At 35.1% G+C, this 22,493-nt stretch overlaps 3 protein-coding genes across 5 annotated transcripts; 1 reads left to right on the plus strand and 2 right to left on the minus strand.

The window, feature by feature from the left end:
• Window positions 1-305: 305 nt before the first annotated feature.
• LOC109706180 (iron-sulfur assembly protein IscA, chloroplastic-like) lies at window positions 306-3,114 on the minus strand. Its single transcript, XM_020226981.1, has 3 exons — window positions 2,911-3,114; window positions 1,121-1,336; window positions 306-680 (listed from the first exon to the last, which is right to left on the minus strand). The coding sequence occupies exons 1-3, from the start codon at window positions 3,056-3,058 to the stop codon at window positions 493-495; spliced, it is 552 nt and encodes a 183-aa protein (XP_020082570.1). The 5' UTR covers window positions 3,059-3,114; the 3' UTR covers window positions 306-492.
• A 962-nt stretch (window positions 3,115-4,076) lies between these two features.
• LOC109706179 lies at window positions 4,077-8,404 on the minus strand. 3 transcript variants are annotated; one of them, XM_020226978.1, is made up of 8 exons: window positions 8,146-8,404; window positions 7,228-7,279; window positions 6,553-6,626; window positions 6,341-6,430; window positions 6,029-6,169; window positions 5,532-5,583; window positions 4,727-4,800; window positions 4,077-4,501 (listed from the first exon to the last, which is right to left on the minus strand). In XM_020226978.1, the coding sequence occupies exons 1-8, from the start codon at window positions 8,277-8,279 to the stop codon at window positions 4,384-4,386; spliced, it is 735 nt and encodes a 244-aa protein (XP_020082567.1). In that variant the 5' UTR covers window positions 8,280-8,404; the 3' UTR covers window positions 4,077-4,383. The 3 variants fall into 3 exon arrangements, with proteins under 3 accessions (XP_020082567.1, XP_020082569.1, XP_020082568.1); XM_020226980.1 differs by having other exon boundaries at window positions 4,081-4,501; window positions 8,014-8,146; XM_020226979.1 differs by lacking the exon at window positions 8,146-8,404 and adding an exon at window positions 7,915-8,139 and having other exon boundaries at window positions 4,081-4,501.
• A 6,410-nt stretch (window positions 8,405-14,814) lies between these two features.
• Window positions 14,815-22,235, plus strand: LOC109706177 (protein NRT1/ PTR FAMILY 4.6-like). The gene is made up of 5 exons (XM_020226976.1): window positions 14,815-14,907; window positions 15,068-15,173; window positions 16,498-16,715; window positions 19,943-20,392; window positions 21,059-22,235. Exons 1-5 carry the CDS (start codon window positions 14,905-14,907, stop codon window positions 22,043-22,045), a joined length of 1,764 nt encoding a protein of 587 aa, XP_020082565.1. The 5' UTR covers window positions 14,815-14,904; the 3' UTR covers window positions 22,046-22,235.
• Window positions 22,236-22,493: the final 258 nt, after the last annotated feature.

A 22,493-nucleotide genomic window follows, 5' to 3' on the forward strand; every position in this document is an offset into this window, starting at 1 on the left:
TTTTTTTTTGTTATTTGTTTCTTTCTTTTCACTTTACACCCAGGAGTGAAATTTCTGAAGTGAATAGATTATTTTCTTACGGCCCTACCCTTGAGGCCTTGACACCCTCAGCCGGAATCGGCTATTGGCTTCAGTAGGAAAATAAACACTGATACTCGCGGATACAGTCGTTCTATTTTGGCATCCAAATTTGAATTGGAAATATTGAATTGGATACTCCGGTGAAGGACAGTTTTGTGACTGAGGTATTGATGGATTTAAGAAGGGACAGCTATTACAACTTTGTACGCAAAAAACACTACCGCTTGGCATAACCAAAAATATATAAATTTGAAACCGCATAATTACTACTTAATCATGCAGATCTCTTTTCATAGTCAGATAACATCCGTGCTGTTATACCATTTGTTATACATTTCAGTATAGGATGTTTTGACAGAGTAAATTACATGAGATGACAGATAGTTACATGGAAGGGTTGCTGGGCACCAATTAGTTAGTACATAAGGCCTCATTACTGGTACTGCTATTACTGCTGCTGTTTTCAGTAGCAAAAGATTTACCACAGCCGCACGTCTTTGTTGCATTTGGATTCTTAAATGAGAAGCCTCCACCTATAAGCGCATCGCTGTAGTCCAGTTGCATACCGAAGACAAAAAGAAGGCTCTTCGGATCACACACTACATGACCAAAGCCAAAAGAGAGATGTTAGGAAAAGAGTATACATGGGTAAGATATAGTGTATCAACCATCAATTGGTGTATTCATGTTATGCATCTCCTTTCTAAATTTTCTATGTTGTTATTCATAAAATAGTTCACAGTACGATAGAAAAATTAAAAGCCATCATGAATGCAATCCAAAGAGGTCACGAAGTAGTTTGATACACTTTCAACATTAATCTGAACATTAAGGATAACAAGTGTATTAAAAAAGTATCAAACTATGTGAGAATAGATTTTTCACAATACTTAACATATAATTATGTGCTAGCAGTAAACAAACATATTCCTACTGTTTTATCCTAATTTCATAGCAAGGTTCTGATAGCATTTAAATGTACACTACTGATTTCTGTCCAATCAAGATCCTGAAACAGTGGGGCAAGAAAGAACCATACCTATTGTAAAGCCATTGTATTCTATAATTGAGTCGTCGGGCTTCGTATTCGCTCGATTCTCAAGCTCCATAGTATAAGACATTCCAGAACACCCACCTTGCTTGACCCCAATCCTCAGGCAAAGATCTTCATTCCGTTCAACCCTCATCTTACTCAGATGATTCAGTGCCTTTTCACTCAGCGATATTGCAGGAGCAACACTACCAGTTTGGGCTGCTGCTTAAACATCGGTGGAGAATAATGACATGGAAAGTATCCAATTAGTGCTCAAATTTGCTATAAGCAATCCATTATTAACTAAAGATCCAGAAAGAAGCACTAACTCAATTAGGAATTATTCAAATTGAGAAACGACAATAGTTCGATAATTGCATATCTAACAACAAAATATACTCTGCAAAATAGAGTCACAATAAAACCAACAAGTAGCGATTTTATTTTTGTAATCTAAATAAGTAGCATAGAGTGCAATTCCAGTTCATGATATATACACTGAAATGAAAGAGAATCAGATGTATAAAAATTTTAAAAAAAACAACATAAAAGGCTATAATCATCATTATCATACAAAAGAAGTGCATAAAATTTCTATTGTTCCATGACCAGCATGTATATCATCAAATATCGACACAAATGACATGTGGTGACATAAATAAAGGTGGGGCAAACTTATGTCATCAAAACCTAACTATGTTGAGAGGATGTCTCTCGAATACAAGTCTCTCAATGCTGCTAGGACAGATTGGGAAAGGGTTCCAATAAAAAATTGACAAACCATTTTCCTGACAAGCCATAAAGGCTCTACTCAGTCGGTCAGTCCACTGTGCACAATAAACCTATCTTGAACTCCTGATTATACATATCTAAAACAATAAAGAAATTCAGCAAGCTCCCTTGTTTATCAGCTCCCCTCTATCTTCATACAACAAGGTTTTGGCATACTATCAACTGCTCACATTATTTACTGTTCCTAATTCCTAGGGTCCTCACCACATTTAAGGTCCCTGAGGAATGGAGAATACTGGTATCCTGATCAATCACAGTATCATATATTACCGAGGAGCACTATGTTATCTTACTTCCACAGCAAAAGATCATGCCATGTCTGGTTTCTCTGATGGCAAATTGAGTTGCTCCATGGGCATACTTTTCATCAAATATACGAGACAGAATCCACAAAAAGCGCTTGCTTATAAAACTAGTTGCACTTCTATTGTTTTTTTGAAAAGAAAAACTAGTAGTACTTCGGCAGTACTACTTATAGCAAGCATAAAGCATGGTGTATCTGGAAACCATAAGTTCATTAACTCACTAGGAACTATGGAAAGAAGGAAAAAAAATTCCAGAAAACAAAAATCCTGCCCAACAATCATAAGATGTAGCACAAAAATAAATCGACAGGATGCATTTGAACTTCCTCCAGATAATCATGCAATCACTTCATATTTTTATGCTTTTGAGAAGCTTTATCTCATACCAATTGTCAAAATGATCCTCGTATCTTCCTATACTCCCTCAGATCCCTTTTTCTGATGAAAAACTAGAGAAATCTCAGTAATTTAAGTTATTCCTCGAGCCCCCAACTTAATAACAATATCTTATCCCAACGATCCAATCACTGCGAATACTAATCGATGAGCAATTCAAGCTAACAAACCTGGCGATCACTTATAACGCAACAGAACTCAAATATCAGTAAAGTTAAAGAAGATGAATATGATCGAAGATTGAATCGCATCGATAAGAGTCCAAAAATCGCAAGGCACCAAAAGAAAAGTAAATCGAATCACCTGAAGCTGCGGATGCGCGAATCGATATGGATCGCCTCCGATTGAGATCGGAGGGGAAGCGAAGAGAGGAGCGGAGGGGGAGAGGGGCTCGAGAGCTCCCATGAACACGGCATAGGAGAGCTCCCAAGGTTGGGGAAGCGAGCGCCATGAGAGAGAGAGAGAGAGAGAGAGAGAGAGAGGGAGAGAGGGGGGAGGCGAAATGACGGGAAAGGGCTCCATATTTTTTCTGGTCACCCAACTAGGACTGCCTTCTTTTTTTTTTTTTTTTTGGTTCAGTGGGACCATGAACAACGCTAATGGTTAGATTTCCACCGGTGAGAACTCGACCGTTCAGTTCTGGACGGTCGGGATCAATCGGATTGACATCTCAGCCGTCAGATCAAATTGCGTGGTCAGGGTTTACGACCGTATACATTGGGTTTTTTAGTGTAATAGGCTTTTCCTAAACATTTATTCTAAAAGTAAACCTATTAAATTTTTATTTATAAATATAGTCTTATAAAAGCGGTGAATCATTCACCGCTTTTAAAAGCGGTGAACCATTCACCGCTTTTTTTATTTTTTTTACTTTTTTCTATATTTTTATAATGATAAAAGCGGTGAATGGTTTACCGCTTTTATTTTTTTTATACTCCTAATGAGAAGTTATAAATGCGGTGAATCATTCACCGCATTTATAAGACTATTTTTATAATTATTTTTTTAACAAAATTATTTTTATAATTATAAAAATTAATAAGATTATTTATAAAAAAAATTCGTATACATTTCTGAAGCTTTGGATTTTCCGCAGCTATTTATTATTTTCCATCACGTGATATACAAGTACTGCAGTGATAATTGAGATGAGAATGAAAGGTTTTATTATCATACCTGTGGCGTAAAAGCTAAAATAACTTTTTCTTAATAACCAAACGAGATAAATTTGAACACATGGGAGAATTTGCAACCACCGAAGCCACCAAACAAAAGAAAAAAAAAAAAAAAAAAACAACGAGTATCAGGAAAAATTATATGAGAAGGTTCTCCACACTGAGACAGCAATTATTAGAACAAAAGTTCTGCGGAGAGTATCTATAAAATATTTTAAAAAAATGGAGCCATTCATAAAAAAGACAAATAAAAAAAAAGAAATTCTACATCCACACGAGAAGTGAAGCAGAGGCTGGGTAACAAGTGAATTTTGCCATGCAATAGCACCAGCTGCATATATATATATATTGTCTTTACACAACAGAAATTTCACATATTTTTTTTTACAGCGTTATTTGATACATGCAGGCCATAAATGAATTGCAGAAACTAAGGCTGGTCAGTGTAATGCTATGGATTGCAGAAACGAAGGCTGTTCAGTGTAAGGATGCTAAATTTACAAACTTATTCTGACACAAAATGTGTAGTACAACAGATGCCCAAAACACCGTATAAGACCTACAGGAGAAACCAATGACCTTGGATACAATAGCGCATGGATTACTTCGACGGTGTACTCTTTCCATATTTGCTGTTAAAGTCCAACAAAACATTGTATATTGGCTCTTGAGGCGACAGCCAGAGTAGTTGAATGACGATGTAGAAGCACGTAGTGATGCTAAAAGAAGAAACATGGAAATAATATTAATACAAAAATATTCTGTTTCAATCTCTTTTCTTCGAAATATTATTTAACGGATACGATTGTCAACTGATCGGGCCAAACAGGTGATGCGAGAAAAGAATGGATATAAAGTAATGATTCAATACAAGTAGTAGTAAGGAGCACAAGGAAAGAACTTCAACATGTATTAAGCATGTAAATCATCATTAAGAAAAGTACCTGCCAAAGCAGATCAACAAACAGATCCAAAATAATGCACCTATCCACGTTGACTCCTTGTGAGCAATCCATACCTATAATTACAAGGTGGAAAATGAGTAGCTTTTTTTGAAAAAAAAAACAATTGAACAGGTGCGCATATAGCTCAACGGGAGGTCACAGCTAAATTGACTACATCCATATGCCAAAGAGCTTTCCTCCACATAAGGAAGTCACTATACTATTTACAGCCTTCTGCAAATGTAAACTCGGTTTCACTTACTGTTCTACATGCAGGAAGTGGAGTAGTAGTTATGTTTTGGCTTTTATTCTAAAAGAAAAAACATCTCTGGGTAGTTTAATTTTGTTCTTTTAATACGCATAAGTACCAAAACATGATAAGTTGACAAAAAGAGAACATAAAAGTCTAGAGTAATTTTGGTAGTAACAAGAGGACATATAAGCTGCAAATAGTTTAGTTCTCTAGACAGATTAGACCATCAATAAGCACAAATATTTGAAAGGAAAATGAAAGTTCAAATAAATTAAATACTCTCAAAATTTCCTCATTAATATTTGAGTTGCAACTTCTTGATCTCCATGTTATGCTTGAAATTTTTGACTTAGTTGGAATAATTTGGAATACTGTGTAATGTTTCGGTTAAGAGTAAGTTTGTATTGGTGGGACCTTTCTCTTTTCTTGTCATTGGTGTCTAAAGCTCTAATATCCATCGTCTCTAGCTACTTCATCATTTAATACAGAAATTCTAAATTCTTTTTTACCTGAGATGAAGAAGATAATAAAGGTTATATGTATGACTCTTACCGATATGGCAACAACATTTATATAGAAGTCGATCAGTGTTGCAGCCATCCACCTGAATGCATGTCGACGGTTTGTTCAGCATAAAACATGTGTTATATTAAGCAAAAAAAGAAAGAGATGTTTCATATCTAAAAAAAAAGGAAAAAGAAAAAAAGAAGAGAGAGAGAGAGAGATGTCAAAAGATGTGCAACATTTTACACAACTTATAAAAACCTTCAAGAAACATAATATTCATCCTTGAGGCCAGAGTGAGTTTTATTTTCATTAACTAACAAATCAAGCATGAAAGAGATGCGCTTTTGCCATTTGTACCATTAGCATTCTATTTAATACATTTTGGCTTTGGATTATTTACTTGCAGTGAGCAAAAACAAACAGTTTAATGACTGCATTTTCAAGTACACTACGCACTACCAGATAAAGAAAACTGAAAAATCTTTAGTTCTTATGTTCTTAAAAACAGTAAAGAATATACAAAAATATAGAAAAATACTTACGGTGTCAACAACTCCATCCTAAAAGGAAGTCCATCAGTAATTATCGTGTAAGAGATTACTGCCACCATAAATACCCCTAAAATACTAAAAAGTATTCTCCCAAATACGACAAACGAGAACCTTTTTTGGGTTTGATCATTCCTGAAAGCAGTTTTGCGCACATATTATTACATGATATTCAAGATAGTGTAGAAAATATAGACTAGAATAAACACAATATAGTTAAAGGAAATGGTAATGGGTAGAAGACGTTGTGAGTATTAATTACTTTAAAAGAGAGGATTCATTATAAGTTGATAATAGATATCATACCTCAATAATAACAGATCCAGAGGATCCTGTGCAAGACCTTGAGATGAAACTTCATAGAGTTTCTTGACAATATAAGCACATGTGGCAATACTAAAAAGATAAATAACTATTAGTCAAAGAAAAACAATTAAAAAAAAAAGATATTAAAGAACAAGTTAACACAATAATGAAAAATAAATAAATAGTAAATGAAGAGTGTAAGATGATTATACCTGCCAAAACAAACTAACAGAACAATCCAAATTACTGAACTAATCCAGCTTGATTCTTTGTAGATAACCCAAACCTAAATTTTAATCCAAAAATAAAGTATCTTGTCATACACTCATACTGAATCGAGCTTCCATCAAACATACAACCAAAAAAAAGTTTGAGGATTAGTTTGCTTTGGTTGCATATAGATGAGATTAAAGAAACAAATTTATGGCCTGGCAAAAGAAAGGATATTCTTTACATTCGAATGGACCGGTTTGGACTGCAAGGCCATGAGAACTTAAAACCTAGTGCAATCCATACTCTGGAATGGAATGAAAAAAGTATCATGATAAAATTTGGTGGCAACATTTTATATGGCAGGGACTATCAAAATTACAGAATGAGTCTTATTGGCTATAAGACTCATTCTTTAATGTAGGAATTATCTGATGGTTAAAAAAATGTGCATTTTTATGTCTCCGGTGAAAGATAATGTTCCCCATGAGCCAAGACATGCTGTTTAATTGCATTGATCCAAATGAAACTAGTGGGATGCTTTACTCCATTTTCTCAAAACTAGCTTTTCTGCCGACAGCAATTTAAAATTCAGGTCATTAAACAACTATATAGTCGATATCAAGTGGAGACACCTACAATCAACGAGGCATGTAAATATAAGCTAGAGGGTATACCGAGATTGCAACCACATTCACATAGAAGTCGACCAAAGTTGCAGACATCCACCTACATCAGTTTTGGAAGTCATCATCAATAGTAAGGAAAGAATTGTCAATCCTCAAGATCAAAGGTAGCAAATAGGAAAAGAACTGCCAGTAAAAAAGCCGTTTGCAGCAAAATGCAAGAGTCTTAAAAAACAAGCGACTATTAGACTTGACAGCAAAAGAAACTGCTAGAAAAAATTGCTTCCTCATCAGAGAACACACCGATGAAAAGTACAATTCATTAAAGGTCTATCAGCAACAGAGGAGATAAATTGACACACCACAATCCACACTTTCGCTACGCATAACTTAGATCTCAAGTGGACGAAAATTATCACTACGAGTTTATAAGAGATCGACTACTTGTTTCATCACAGTATCTACTACGTCTTAGGATTACATCTAGTTGGAGTTCCAATGAATCCAATCACTTTCTTTATAATTTCCATCAGAATAATAGTAGAGTTGTTAACTCGTATTTCACTCGTTGATGGAGTGAATAATCTAGATCAAGATATTTTTGCAAGAACAATGACTTGGCACGCCGCATCAGATTTTTAGTTCTCCGAGCAACAGAAGCTGACCAGCAGGACTAATATTGAAATGTTTCAAAAGTTCGAGCATCCTAATGTGACAAATCAAAGTTTAGGGACCAACCTGAAGCTCGTCAATTGTTTTTTTGCCCTAATTTCCTCATCATGTAGCAGCTCAATTAAACAAAAGCAATGTCTTCAACTTCGAAACTAAAATTATTACCAAATTCCACAAAATTCATAGGTGGGTCTCCAACATTAGGATCCAGAGTACACAACAATCCTCATCTCCTTAAGATAGATTCATAAGACATTGAGATCGATCTCTAGAATGATCGATGGAATCAAAACTTACGGGGTGAGGAGTTCGCGTCGGAAGGGAGACCCATCGGTGACGAGGGTATAGACGAGGGTGGCGAGCATAAAGAGACCTAACGCGGTGAACAACACTCTATACGCGGTGAGAGTAGAGGACGAGGCCATGGCCATGGGCCCCCCGCGAGCAATGCGACCCCGTAATCGACTCCAAAACTATGTACGAAGACGAAGAGAGAATAGAGACAGGAGAAGGAGCGTACGAAAGCAGGGTGTGTATGGTCGAGCACCTTACACGCGAGTGCGTACTGTGTAGTGTAGAAGAAGAGGAAGGAGAAGACCACGACGACGAGAGCGTAAAACTTAACTGATGGTGGGGAATGCAGACACGTGGACCAATTGAATCGTCGCAGCGTATGCAGCAAGAAATATCTGTAGAGTTGCGTGAACCTGGTCTTCCATCATGGATCGGTGCCACTACAAATCAACACTGGAGAACAAAGCATATGAATTTTTTTTTTTTTTTAAAGATAGTTATTGGTTCGCACGAACACATATTATTCCTGTGTTTGGAGACTTATCATATTATGTCTTAGCGGTGTTAAAATATATATTATATAAGCTAAGGAGTGGTGATCACATATATAAATAGTTGAATATTTTGTACAATATTTAAAAATATTGTTTTCCTTCTGAGAATAGAGAGTTTGCTTTTTATTTTTTATTTTTTTAGAGCTTTTTATTTTAAAAAATGAGGAGTTAGTCAATTCTGAAACCTCACCTAATCTTATACTATAATTTTATTGGACCAAATATATCAAAAATTGTAGTTCTTATAAATCATTTAATTTTTTTTAGTTAAAATGATGCCTGTATCATAGGTTTTAAAAACTTTTATTGGATAGAGTAATAGACCAGCGTATACCATAATTTCTTCCAACTCCACCGGTCCATGGATTTCATGGTGTGTGTTCAGTGTACAACGCGCATATTGAGCAGTTCATTTAGGGGCCCAAGAAGAGTCATTTGTGTCTTTTGGGCCTTTTGGACCGGGAATTTAATTCGGTGCATTTGTACTAATGTATCTTAACCAAACTGAAGGCCCAAGAACAGCAGAGGCTGCAAAATTGCAGGCCCTTTTGGGCATCGATAAATTTTTGGGTCTTCTATGGACTAAAAAAGTACATTATGGGCCCAAGCGAACACGGCAGGTTTTGTGCTTCGCCGCCGACTTCTAGCGAAGCCTGCGTTGTGCCAGTCACTTTAAGATGAATTGAATTCGGCAGCGTGTGTCTCTCGGCTCCGACTTTCGACGGTACTTCGAATCTTTGGCTTCCTCTAATATTCCCCGTTCTTTCTCATTATAAAAATAGTAGTTTTCATCTTTCTTTTCGTTTCTTTTCTTTTCTTTTATTGTTTTTTAACCTCATTCTTTCTATTAACCTACTAAATCCTCACCTCGTTTTTCCATGCAAAAAGACTCGTAGTCACTTTGCTCAGCTAATATTAATCCAATATTGTAAAGGAGCATGTATAGTGCATTTTAAGGAATAATTAATAAGGAAACGAAAAGAAAAATAAGAAATATATAACTCTGAATTGAATATATTGTGGATACTTCGGTGAAGTAATCCAATTATCCATACATTAGGACAACATTAGAAATGCACGTCACAAGTGAGTTAGTAAATGTACATAGCATTTTTATTACACTCATTCACATAAATGCACTCGGAAAATTATATTCATGTCAAAACTTTGCATCATGTGTATATGACAAGAACCAAAATTAACTAATAATACTTGCTTCTCTCGTGAATTATAATAAAACCCACCGGCCAAATTGTGGTATACGACGAAGATTATGTTATATATTAGTTAGTTTAAAGTGTAAATTGTCAACGCCGTCGTAATTAAATGTCTCCATATTACGTAATATAACTTAAACTTTGTGGGTCCTGGCACCAAGAATCATGGAGGGAGAATACGACTTGATCAATCTTTAGAAATTGAAATCAATAGCTCTATTTCATTTAGATTCCTAAAATATTTGGATTTTTTAGAGCGAAAAAAGGCGTAAAATTGTCAAGAAGTCAAATATATAAGTGTATGCATGGATGAGTCATCATGATCTCTATATTTAATTTGGAATTTAAATTATCAATTACTTTGTTTTAAGTATTTTAAGGTAACTTCATCAGAGGATGTACATACAACAATTTTGTCGCGAGCTTCATCCAGGACATGATAGAGTTTATTTATTCCTCGTATTATGGAAGCAGAGTAGTACTTAAAAAAAAATATATATATATATATATATATATTGAAGTATACAATGCTTGTTATGAGAGGTGCGTGGGATGATTAAGAAATTAAACCTTGTTTGCCTAGCATTTTAGCCTCTTTTTTTTAAAATATTAAAGTACTAGAAAATCTCATTTGGTTAACTCGAGGACCAAAATAGCTAGAAGTACTTCAAGAATTTTCATGAGAAAAAAAAAATTTTAATATTTTCTGAATTTTAGCATTACTCATCAATCAGTTGTTGTTGCACATAATATCTCCTAGAGATTCCACTCCAATTTTTTTTTTTAAGATAGGTTTTTTTTTTTTTTTTCCTTCACAAAATTACATTATCCAAATAGTTTGTGTTAATTTCAAATTTATGTAGTACAGAAGTTATTCCAAAAAGTTAAATAAAAAAAAAAGGACCAGGAATCAATTCCCATGAATCTTTAATATCTATAGGTTGGGACATCATTTTCTGACAATCCCAGTCAAAGTAAACAGCCGAATTATCCTTATATTTGTCTCCCACCAAAGAATATAAATAGAAAATAAGCATCTAATTAAAGGCTCTTTCATCTTCTTACTTTTTTCTTCTTATAAGTCGTCAGAAGATATATATATAGTCCTCAAATCCACATTCCAATGTGAATGTACTAATACATGTACAACTATAGATGGTGCTATGATCATTGCGGTGAGCATGACCTACGAAAGGAATAAGCGTTAGGCATTTTTATTAGCTTTGATAGGTTCGTTATAAAGGTGCATCGCAAACGAACAAACGAAGGATCAAATCAAATGTATGAATAAGTGTAAACTCCCATAAGTCCAAGTTGAAGGTAGAGCTAGATGGTCTACTACGTTTCTCTCAATATTATCTTAAGCTTTAGTAGAGGTTGTAAAACATGATATATAAACATAACAATGTTAATTAGCTACACCATTAATATCAATTTATGCTTGCTCGATCACTTATGTTTGAAATTTCAATGTTCATTATTAAATAAACAATATGGCGTTGAATACAACCTTCAAAAGATCTTTTAGAAATAGGATTATATGTGAAAAGAAATTAATTAAATAATTGTCTAATGAGCTTCTCTTCGTTACATATTCTGATGGCCTCCTTACACAATTTTTTATATGGAGCTCATATATAGAATTTCTTTTTTTTGTTTTCTTCACTTTTCCATAAGAGCCCGTATGAAAATTTAGTAATTATCCAAAAAGAAAACATATTTTAAAAAATCAATAAAACAATCTAGGAAGGAGAGATTTAGATTTAGGTGAATTAAACAGGGGTAAGTACGCATAGTAGTAGTAAGATAATCTGATTAGAATAACAATTACCATTTGATGATCAAAGAATTAATTTCCTTTTGGCTGAATAAACATTATTATTTTTTAGTGTATCATGAATAAAAATTAAGACAGATCATCTGATACCAAACATTATTCTCCAGTCAAAGAGAGCAAGAGACTTAACACCATACAATTAATGTGGAATTTATAATGTTAGGTATGATTATATATAGGTAGACGGAAAGTGATAGAAAATATATAAGGCTTTTCGAGCCTGCGGTAGAGCTTCTTTGTTTTATCGGCGCTCTCGTCACTTGTATCCAAAGTTTATAACTTTTAACCTAATTGAAGATTCAAGCTAGGATGTGTCTACGGGCTTAATTTTACCTCCAGAAAAAAAAAAAAAGAAAAAAAAAGAAAAATTAAGCAAGTGGCATAGTCTCAAACCTTCCAAAGGATTTTTGACTTATGCCATAGTCTTCATTAATAATTAGCATGCATATTCCCAATATGATTACATTTTTGGAATTTAAGAAGAATAAAAGAACTTTCTCTTCAAAGATACAATTTTCAGTGAAAACCACTGTGCTCACCTACAAAATTTTATAACTTTTCACAATCAATAGTCGATCATTTGGCAATCTTTTGTTGCTCTTTTTTTATTTATTTGCGATAACTATAAATATTACCTGGCTAGTCTAATCACTTGCCCTAAAACTTCAGGTGGATCGAAGCAAGTTTTTTTTTTCTCCCAAAAAAAAAAAAAAAATCTGTATCTTTCATGTTAGTTGACTTTGTTAGCATAGCAACACCTAAGGTGTGTAAAGTATAAACTATAAACTTGTTACAACTTTGCTGCATACAACTCAAATCAAAACACTCTTAATTTTCACATAAACAAATAGATAAATATTAACAGATCATTTTGGTCATTGTCACGATGACTAGTTCTGTACATGTTGACCTTTTCAACCAATCTGATCCAGCCACGTTTCTCCGGGTTTGAGGCCGGAATTGTTGGAAGGAGTTAATTTTATTGTACAATTTTTATTTTTTTATATATCTAAACAGTTTAATTAATTTGACAGCAAAGCTTGTTCTTGCATTAATTTTTTGGGGGGGGTCTCAGGCGTATTAATGCATAGACCATGGCGCAGATGCATGAGATGATCAGCAATATTAACTTTCATTTATTTAGTTTTTCCCCCTGGTAGAGTCAAATGTAGTCAATTAATTTAGTGCTTCATAAAAATTATTACATTGTTCTGATGGAAAGTTATATATAATCACAGCTATTTATACCATGCAAGTTAATCAATATATTGAGTGGCCTTAAGTGTACTTATAATAAATTATAGGATCAAGAGAAAATTGGCTTATGAAAAGGGAATTTACGCTTAACTAGGGAACAGCTTGTATTAATAATTAGGAGCCTCTAAGTAATTAGATGAAGTTTGTGCACATATTCAATTACTCTACAAATACTAAGGCTCATTGTTATCATGTTTCGTTGCTCTTAAAAAGTTTACACTCCATGGGCTCGAGACGTACGTTTGAGTGTTGGTCCATAGTTCGCACTACAATTGAATTAATGTTGAACGCTCCTCATTGCATGAATAAGCATAATTGTTTCTTAATGAGATTGAGTGAGCCTCACATAATATAAATGCCATTACTTTGCACAAGAGATCAAAGTCTAAGTTGTAACTGAATAATGCTATTTAGAACCTATTCCAACTTTTCTCGAGTCAACAAAAATTTCCAAATTTCGAAAGTTTCAAGCACTACAACAAATATTGCACTTAAGAACACTTTAAACAATAACTAGCGACGTTTCAAAGCATTGGCAAAAATAATCCCGATGCTTATAAGAGTGTCAAGCAAAGAGTCGTTAAATAAATATATCAGGATAAATATATCGATGCTTTAATATAACGTCGGAGAATTTTTATCAGTATTTGATAAACATGTATTTATTGACGGTGCTTAATCATAATGTCAATACATATCAAATATTGAAGAAGCTAAAATAAAGAGTTTTCTAAAAAATATCGTCTAAAATATATTTTATTAAAGTGAAGAGAGCAAAAAAGGGGAAAGTCCCATAACTAAGATAGTGAACAAGGACATGGCTCAGGTTAATGAGTCCATTGATGAATAAATGCTTGCATGCATGCACGGCATATGGCATTAATTGTATATATATCCATAAAAGGAAAAAAGACGTACCAGATCATATATAGATAGATATAATAATCCTTTTCCTATTTGGAATGTGCAAATGTAAAAAATGTTCTCTCACTGTCTTGCTATGAGCAAGGAGGAACATTTACAAGATTTTGTGGGGCTAGACTTTGGAGGTTAGCATTTATTCTGCTTAGACATAGCATATGATTTCTTTGCTACTTTTTTGGTATAATATAACTTCAAAACCAAGCAACAAAGGAGCAAGTTGAACCTTTTATTCCTCCATATCTCATCAGCTCTCTTCATGTTAATCTTGAGGTAAGATTTTAACCACAAATTAATTAGCACCATGAATGTCAAATATTAGAAAGCTAGGATAATTAATGAGGCAAAGGAATAATAGGAAAGGTGCTGATTGATTGAACATGCGGGAGGACAATATATCATGTATGTATATAGATTCATATATGTACAGTATATGAATGAAAGATGCTAATTGCACGCCCAATTTTTTGGTGTAAAACTTATAGCCTCGCATTTAAAAATTTAAATGGTCTTTTTAAACTTTTAATATTAAAAAAAATAGAGATTATAAGATGAACGTAAAACATTAACCATTGAATGAAAAAAGCTTAAAATTTACGCTTATTTTTTAATGTACAATTAACAATATTTTTTTTTTTTTTGAGAAATAGGTAGCAAGCTACCTGCTTCATTCATTAGGTAAAATGAACTGAGCATACAAATTGAAAGCAGCTTAGGCCTCTGAGAAGTCGGTAAAACTCAAAAATAAATTAAATGTACAATTAACAATGTTGCTCTACACTGTTTCCACATGATGTGTTGCCGCTTTCAATGGGGTGTAGAGGGGTGTTTTAGACCTTTCCCTCTTTGTTGGCTCCCTTCAACCTTTAAATAGAGGTGCTAACTCATAGACTCTTTTTTCAGGTCTGAAATTCCATCAACCTCCTCCTCTCTCTTGTCAAGAGTCTAAGCCAAGTTGCAATAGAGAATAAAGGAAATGGTGGGTTCCTTAATTTACTCTCTCTTTCCCTTACCTTTGTTTACATCATGTGTTTCTTCATGCTTTTTAAGATAAGATTATGTATATATGTGTTTATTTCTTATTTCAAGTTGATTAATTTTAATTTGTCTCATGATCTATGGTAAATATATATATATAGGAGAATGGGCAAGAGCAGGAGAGATGGGTGGGTTATGTGGATTGGAGGAATAGACCAGCTTTCAGAGGCAAACATGGAGGAATGTTTGCAGCCTCTTTTGTTCTGGGTACTCTTTCACATATTCTCAGAATGATCTTCTTTTTTTAAAAAAAAAAAAAAAAAGCTGAAACAAATTAAATTAGTTTTAAAAATATAAATTTTAAAAACTGATAGTATACTAGTGCATGTATCTCTTTTACTTTTCAGTAACTGAAACATCTTCCTTCTTGTTTTCTTGGTAGGCCCCAGATAGATTTCACTGACAACCTCCTCATACATGCTAATATATATATATATATATATATGCTAACATTTTAATTTCAATTTTAATTTTTGTTTTATTTTTTAGCTAGTATGTTTTTTTGGCTTTAGCCCAGATCCTTTTGACTTCATATATGACGCAGCTTTTCGTTGGATTGATCGATGAAACGTTTTCATTGATTCTGCTTGTTCTATCGACTTTTCTTGCTTGCAAGGGAACCAACTTAATTAATTTCCTCCGTGCATGCATCTAGACTTTTCCAGTGTGCTATAATTAGAACTCATTATTCTATTCTCTCCTCTGGATTAATTTCCTCCGTGCATGCATCTAGACTTTTCCATTGTGAATTATGGACGGTTAATGCGAACTTTAGCATTTTATTTTAAGGCCAATCTAATTGTCAAAATCAATTAGCTAATTGCATGTCAGTTTCAGTAATATCATTTCTTTCTTCAGAAATAAAATTAATTTGTTCTCTCTCTCTATCTATCTCTATCTCTCTCCCTCTGTCTCTATCTATCTATCTTTCTATCTATCTCTCTCTCTCTCTCTCTCTCTCTCTCTCTCTCTCTCTCTCTCAAATTAATTACAAATTATATGATTTGACTTGGCGCCTTCACTTTTATCTAAGCACGTTACTTTGGCATTTATATTGTCCTTTAATTCGGAACCATTAAAAAAAATCATTTTGCACCTTCTTCATAAAATGACCTGCATTTTCAGCTTAGATCCGCAATAAAATGATTATTTTAAATTGAGTTCGAAAGGTCATTAAATAATAAATGGTAACGTATGTCAAATTATAAAAATAACAAATAGAGACTGAAGTGAAATATATTCAAAATTACACGGAATTCACTCTTTAATTGAAAAGTATATATATATATATATATATATATATATATTTAAGATAGATAACACGCTATCCGCTTCATTTATTTTATTTAGAAATAAACTTAGTTGGAAATGTGAATCAACTAGGATTCGAATTTGAATCTCGGGTATCAACCATCAAGTCTTTTGCTACTTGCTCTAGGGATGATCGGTTGAAAAGTACAAATATTAAGTTGCAACAGTTGAGAGTATAAGCTACCAAAATATGAATGATTAAAATTAATTTTTATTACAGTTGTGGAGGTAATGGAGAATTTAGCATTTCTAGCAAATGCCAGCAACTTAGTCACCTATCTGATGGGCTTCATGCACTTCTCGCCGTCGCACTCCGCCACCACCGTCACCAACTTCATGGGCACCGCCTTCCTCCTCGCCCTTCTCGGCGGTTTCTTATCCGACGCCTTCTTCACCACCTATGTCGTATATCTCGTTAGTGCTCTCATCGAGTTTCTGGTAAGTAACATGTTAAACTCTCCAAATTTAGTGCACAATTTGCGAAAGTTCACTTTTTCAACATTTATATAGCTAATTAGCTTGTTGATTACTTCCATTAGTGGGACCTGTGGGTGCACCAATTGATCAATATTATGATACATTTTGTAGTGATAATCACATCTGTATCACTGTAAAAATATTGCACATACCCTTATTAAACATGCATCTTTTGTCAGTTCATTTTGTATAGATGACTACATCTTTATCTACATATATATCTGAATGGTACATTACTTAATTTCTTTTTCAATGATAGAAATAGTTGATAAGGTTATCTACTCTGATAGGTAGACATCTAGTCACGCTACTCAAGAACCACATTTATTGCACCACATGGAAATATTTGACGTAGTGATGCTAAAGAATATTTTATTCTTGTGATGGAGTGATGCTAAAGAATATTTTATTCATGTGATGGTTAGAAGACAAATTTTGTATCGTGTTCCTCACAAGGCCGAGCCGCATCGATGTGAATGAACTAAAATTTGATAGAAAAGATATTTAAATTAGGAAAAACTTTAAAAACTTTCTCAATAGTTTCGTAGTTTCTCACTTTGTTCCCATATAATTAAAAATTATCAATTTGACCCTCCCCCCCCCGGGTGATTTATTTTTTTCTCTTTTTTTATCAATTTTTTTTTTTAATCAGTGATAAGGTTAAAATTAAAGGGTACTAAAGTGAATATTTGATAAATCTAGATGGGTATCTGAAGTTTTTTGTATATAATTTAATAAAATATTAACGAAAGAGCTATCGAAAAAATAAAAACGAAACTACAGAAAGGCAATTTGATACATTTTAAACCACATGGGGGTAAAGTGAGAAACTATGAAACCACTAGGGGGTTTTTGAAATTTTTTCTTTAAATTAAGATCATTTCAAACATTCATTATTATTGTTATAATTATATTTTAAAAATATTTATTATTAAATTTTGAAGTCATATAAACTTATATTAAATGAGACGGTGTGCCTGTTCATTTTATTCAACAAATCTAAGCCAACGGCCTAAAGAAAAAGTGCCGAAGATAGTTAAAAAGAATCACTTGTCTCTACCAGAAGTGGCAAAGGTTTAATAATTGATATCCAAGGCTCCAAATTTGAATCATAATTGATTCATATTTTCAGCTAAATTTATTTTTAAATAAAATAAACGAAGCAGATAGTATACTATATATCTTTTAAAAAAATTTAAATAAAATAAATGAAACAGATAGCATATTATCTATCTCTAAAAAAAAAGATAGTTAAAAAGAAGTTGTTCTACAAAATGATACTGTTGTAAGGTGGAAATTCTTTAGAATACAATAAAAGAAAAGAGAATTTTGTGAACACGCCAGTGACAAATAGGTGCCAATATGCCAAAGACTATTTTTAATGCAAACAAATTAAACTTATGATGTTTGATAAAATTAAATTAATTTCGCTGAATTAACGGCGTGGAGCCCAAAAGATCTTGTCGCATCTGATCATAATTACAAGGAAGAAATAACAAATTGTGAGCAAACATCAACATACATTTGATGGAAGAGGGCCAAAAATCGATCAATTTATTGTTGTGGGGCCCGCGTAGGAAGGGGGATACATGCATGTGGGCTTTGAGGTAGGATTTGGACCAAGTGTGAGGACGACCCAATTTTGGTGTTTTAAGTCAATACGATATTGCCGACCGTCCCTAGAGCAAGTGGTAAATAGCTTGATGGTTGGTATCCGAGACCCAAATTCGAATCTTAGTTGATTCACATTTTCAGCTAAATTTATTTCTAAATGAAATAAACAAAACGGGTAACGTGCTAACTATCTCTCTCTCAAAAAAAAAAAAAAAAAGTCAATACGATGTTATGCGTTAAGCTGGTCCATAGTACGACCGGGCTAAACAGATCCTAAATTAAGAGCACAATTAATACCTACTATTAAGGGGTTAAAGAACAAGCACAGATATTAGAAAAGAGTTGAGCTGCTGATTCTTTACTAAAATATGTTTGGAGTATGGATAACAAAGTAGTATTAAATTTCGTTTGGAATTGTAAACTGATTGCGTTACGGTACGTGATATTGTATTTCGTATATTGTGATTAATCGATTATGATACATTTTTTATGATCCTATCAAAAAATACAGAAGTTCATTTTTGGATATTTTTATCCCAACTCTATTTTATCTAATAGCGTCAGATGAGGGACAATATCAAACTAAGCCTTACAGTCCTGCTTGGCCAGCTTTTTATTGCGGTGTGGCCTATTTACTTTACTGGAATGCGCGCTATATATAATTCACTAATAAAAATATTTGTTATTTATAATAGCTTTAGATTTAAAGCTTTTGTATATTTCCATTAAATATATTTCAAAATTACATGACACTGCTAAGAAGTGGTGAGGAATCTACACAATCAACGTCCGAAGCCCTTAATACAACTTTATGTAAAGTCGTCCTCCGTTCTCTTGGGCCTTCGGCCGGATTTTGGCACTGGGAATTTTTTTTTTTTATTTTGAAAAAAGAGATATCATACTATCTGTTCGTTCAATTTTTTAAAAAATATAAATTTAGCTGAAAATATAGAATAATCAGATTTCAAATTTAAAACTTCAGATATTAATCACTAAATTTTTTATCATTTGTGCTAGAAATCTATATTTTTTCTAAATTCTTCACCACAATCATCTAATTTATCTATTTTTTCTCTATCTTCTCTTAATCAACTATTTGCTATTGGAGACTTCTTTTTCTTTAATTCTGTTAGGAGCCACAAACTTTATGCAGATTCTTTGTACCAGAGCTTAAAATATAATCAAGCTCTACTTCTTTAATAAAATGTCTTTTTTATTTTATTTTATTTTTCGAAAGAAAGGTAGTATACTTTGTATATTTTTTTAAAAAATAAACTTAATTAGAAATATGAATCAATTAGAATTTAAATTTTAAAATCTAGAAAATCGTCCATACAAATACTTTGCAACTTGCGTCAGAAAGGATCAATTTTTAACCCAAAAAAATTTCACAAAAAGCTAAAAATATTTATTTATTTATTAATTTTGTGTGTGTGGAATCAAACTTTCTATGGAGCTAGGCCCAGTGTTCTTCAAATTTATGGAGTGAAAAAGCAAAGCAATTACCAACCAAGCTATATAATAGAAATAGATAACCAACCACCGGACCTCCGGTCTCCTCTGGTAATGTGCAGGGACTAGTAATCCTGACGATCCAAGCGAAATCCCCGTCGCTGAAGCCCCCAGCATGCGAGCCCTCGTCCCCGTCGCGAGCGGCGGGGCCGTGCGAGGCCGTGTCCGGGGCCGAGGCGGCGATGCTGTTCGGGGGGCTCTACCTCACGGCGCTGGGCGTGGGCGGGATCAAGGGCTCGCTCCCGGCGCACGGGGCGGAGCAGTTCGACGAGGGCTCGCCGCGGGGCCGCGCCGCGCGGTCCACCTTCTTCAACTACTTCGTCTTCTGCCTCTCCTGCGGGGGGCTCGCCGCGGTCACCTTCGTCGTCTGGGTCGAGGACAACAAGGGCTGGGAGTGGGGGTTCGGGATCTCCACCATCGCCATCTTGCTATCCATCCCCGTGTTCCTCGCCGGCTCGAGGCTTTACAGGAACAAGCTCCCCACGGGGAGCCCCCTCACTCTCATCGCCAAGGTATGGATGGATCTCTACCCTCTCAAACGTGTTTGCGATCTTCTTCTTCTTCTTCTTCTTCTTCTTCTCTTGCGCTCCATGTGTTTGTTGAAATGGCCCAATGGCCGTTCGCTTTTGAAATCCGAAGGGTGAAATGCATGTGCAGTCCCTGTAATTCGGCCTCCAAACGTTAGATAGAGAGCTGAAATTTGGGCCCACAACTGTAGAAACTGAAATAGTTGTATAAAATTAAATATTTAATGGGAGTCGTTCCAACAATGGACCGCAACTTTCACCTGCTTTAAGATCCGTATAAATTGCATGATAAACGGCCGATCACGCAATCTAGCGCTCGGCATAATGCTGTTCAAAGTTCTGTGAAAATAGTTGGGTGCCATTTCACAAATTTTGGAGCATTTACATTCCACACATTCAAGGCAATCGGCGCAGCTCAGAGAACTAGGTAGAACTAGGTCTTATAAAGTAATAGGCTCTAAAAATATATATGTGTTTCCCTTAACTTTTTCTTTTTTAATAAAACACTCTTCTAAGGGGAAAAAAAGAAAGTTTATGTACTCCACGTAACTCTATGAATAGACCCTATACTTTAGCTGATACAAGAAATTTAGTTTCTTAACTTTTCACTTAAACATTTCACTCTCTAAATTACTCGAATCTAACTTACAGGTCCTAGTCGCCGCCGCGCTCAACTGTCGAACCACACAACCTCCGAGCAACGCCATTGTCGACCGGCCGTTGAGCCCCGAGAACAGAACCGAAACAAATGACCACAAGCAAGAAGAGCGGGAAAATGGAGATCATAAGAACACAACCATATCATACGCCCCATCCGAAGAGCTCAAGTTCCTGAACCGAGCCGCGCAAAACCTCCCCCGTCACTTGCCGCTCGCGTGCACCGCAGAAGAAGTAGAAGAGGTGAAGGTAGTGTTAAAGATCCTCCCCATATTCCTCTCCACCATCATGCTCAATTGTTGCTTGGCCCAACTCTCCACGTTCTCCGTCGAACAAGCCGCGACCATGGACACGCGCGTCGGCCGCCTCACCGTCCCGCCCGCGTCCCTCCCGATATTCCCCGTCACCTTCATCATGATCCTCGCCCCGGTCTACGATCACATTGTCCTCCCCTTCGCGCGGCGGGTGACGAAAACCGAGGTGGGGATAACCCACCTCCAGCGTATCGGCACCGGGCTGGTCCTCTCCATTGTCTCCATGGCCATTGCGGCCTTAGTCGAAGTCAAGCGGAAGAACGTGGCTCAAAATGCAGGGCTCGTCGACTCGTTAGAGCCGTTGCCGATTTCATTCTTCTGGATTGCTTTGCAGTATCTGTTTCTGGGATCAGCGGATTTGTTCACATTGGCGGGGTTGTTGGAGTTTTTCTTCAGCGAGGCGCCTGCAAGGATGAGATCGCTTGCGACCGCACTTTCATGGGCGTCGCTTGCGATGGGGTATTATCTCAGCTCGGTGCTCGTCTCGATCGTGAACAGCGCGACTGGGCGCGGGTCACATTGGCCGTGGTTGAAGGGTAGTAACTTGAATCACTATAGGTTGGAGCGGTTCTACTGGTTGATGTGTGTGTTGAGCTCCTTGAACTATTTGTTCTACTTGTTCTGGGCGCTGAGGTACAAGTATAGGAGAGGTGGGGTTAGAGGATGATAATATAGTCTTAGATTTGTTAATGCGGATGTGATCGATCGCTGATTAGAGAAGGTGGTTGATTAGTGATTATGATTAGTGTTGCCGCTTTTTTATTGTTGTTTGCATATATATAGTTAGCGAACTCCCAAAAAGAAGAGATGTTGATTTAGAAGAGAAAGTGAGTATAAAATCATAAACGATTTGGACTCGGCGCGATGCACCGACTTTCACAGTTACGGTGCTTAGCTTGTGTTTGGTGCGTCTGATGTTTTCGTTGATATTACTACTTTTTTTCTTTTTTTTTTTTCTTTTTTTTTTTCTTTTTTGTTTAAAGATAGATAGCACACTATCCGCTTCGTTTATTTGATTTAAAAATAAACTTAGCTAGAAATGTTAATCAACTAGAATTCGAATTTGATTTTCGGTACCAACCACTAAACGTCCCGTAGGAGATGCATTAAGTCTA

This window comes from Ananas comosus, unplaced genomic scaffold (genome assembly GCF_001540865.1).
Source record: "Ananas comosus cultivar F153 unplaced genomic scaffold, ASM154086v1, whole genome shotgun sequence".
NCBI classification, from domain to species: domain Eukaryota; kingdom Viridiplantae; phylum Streptophyta; class Magnoliopsida; order Poales; family Bromeliaceae; genus Ananas; species Ananas comosus.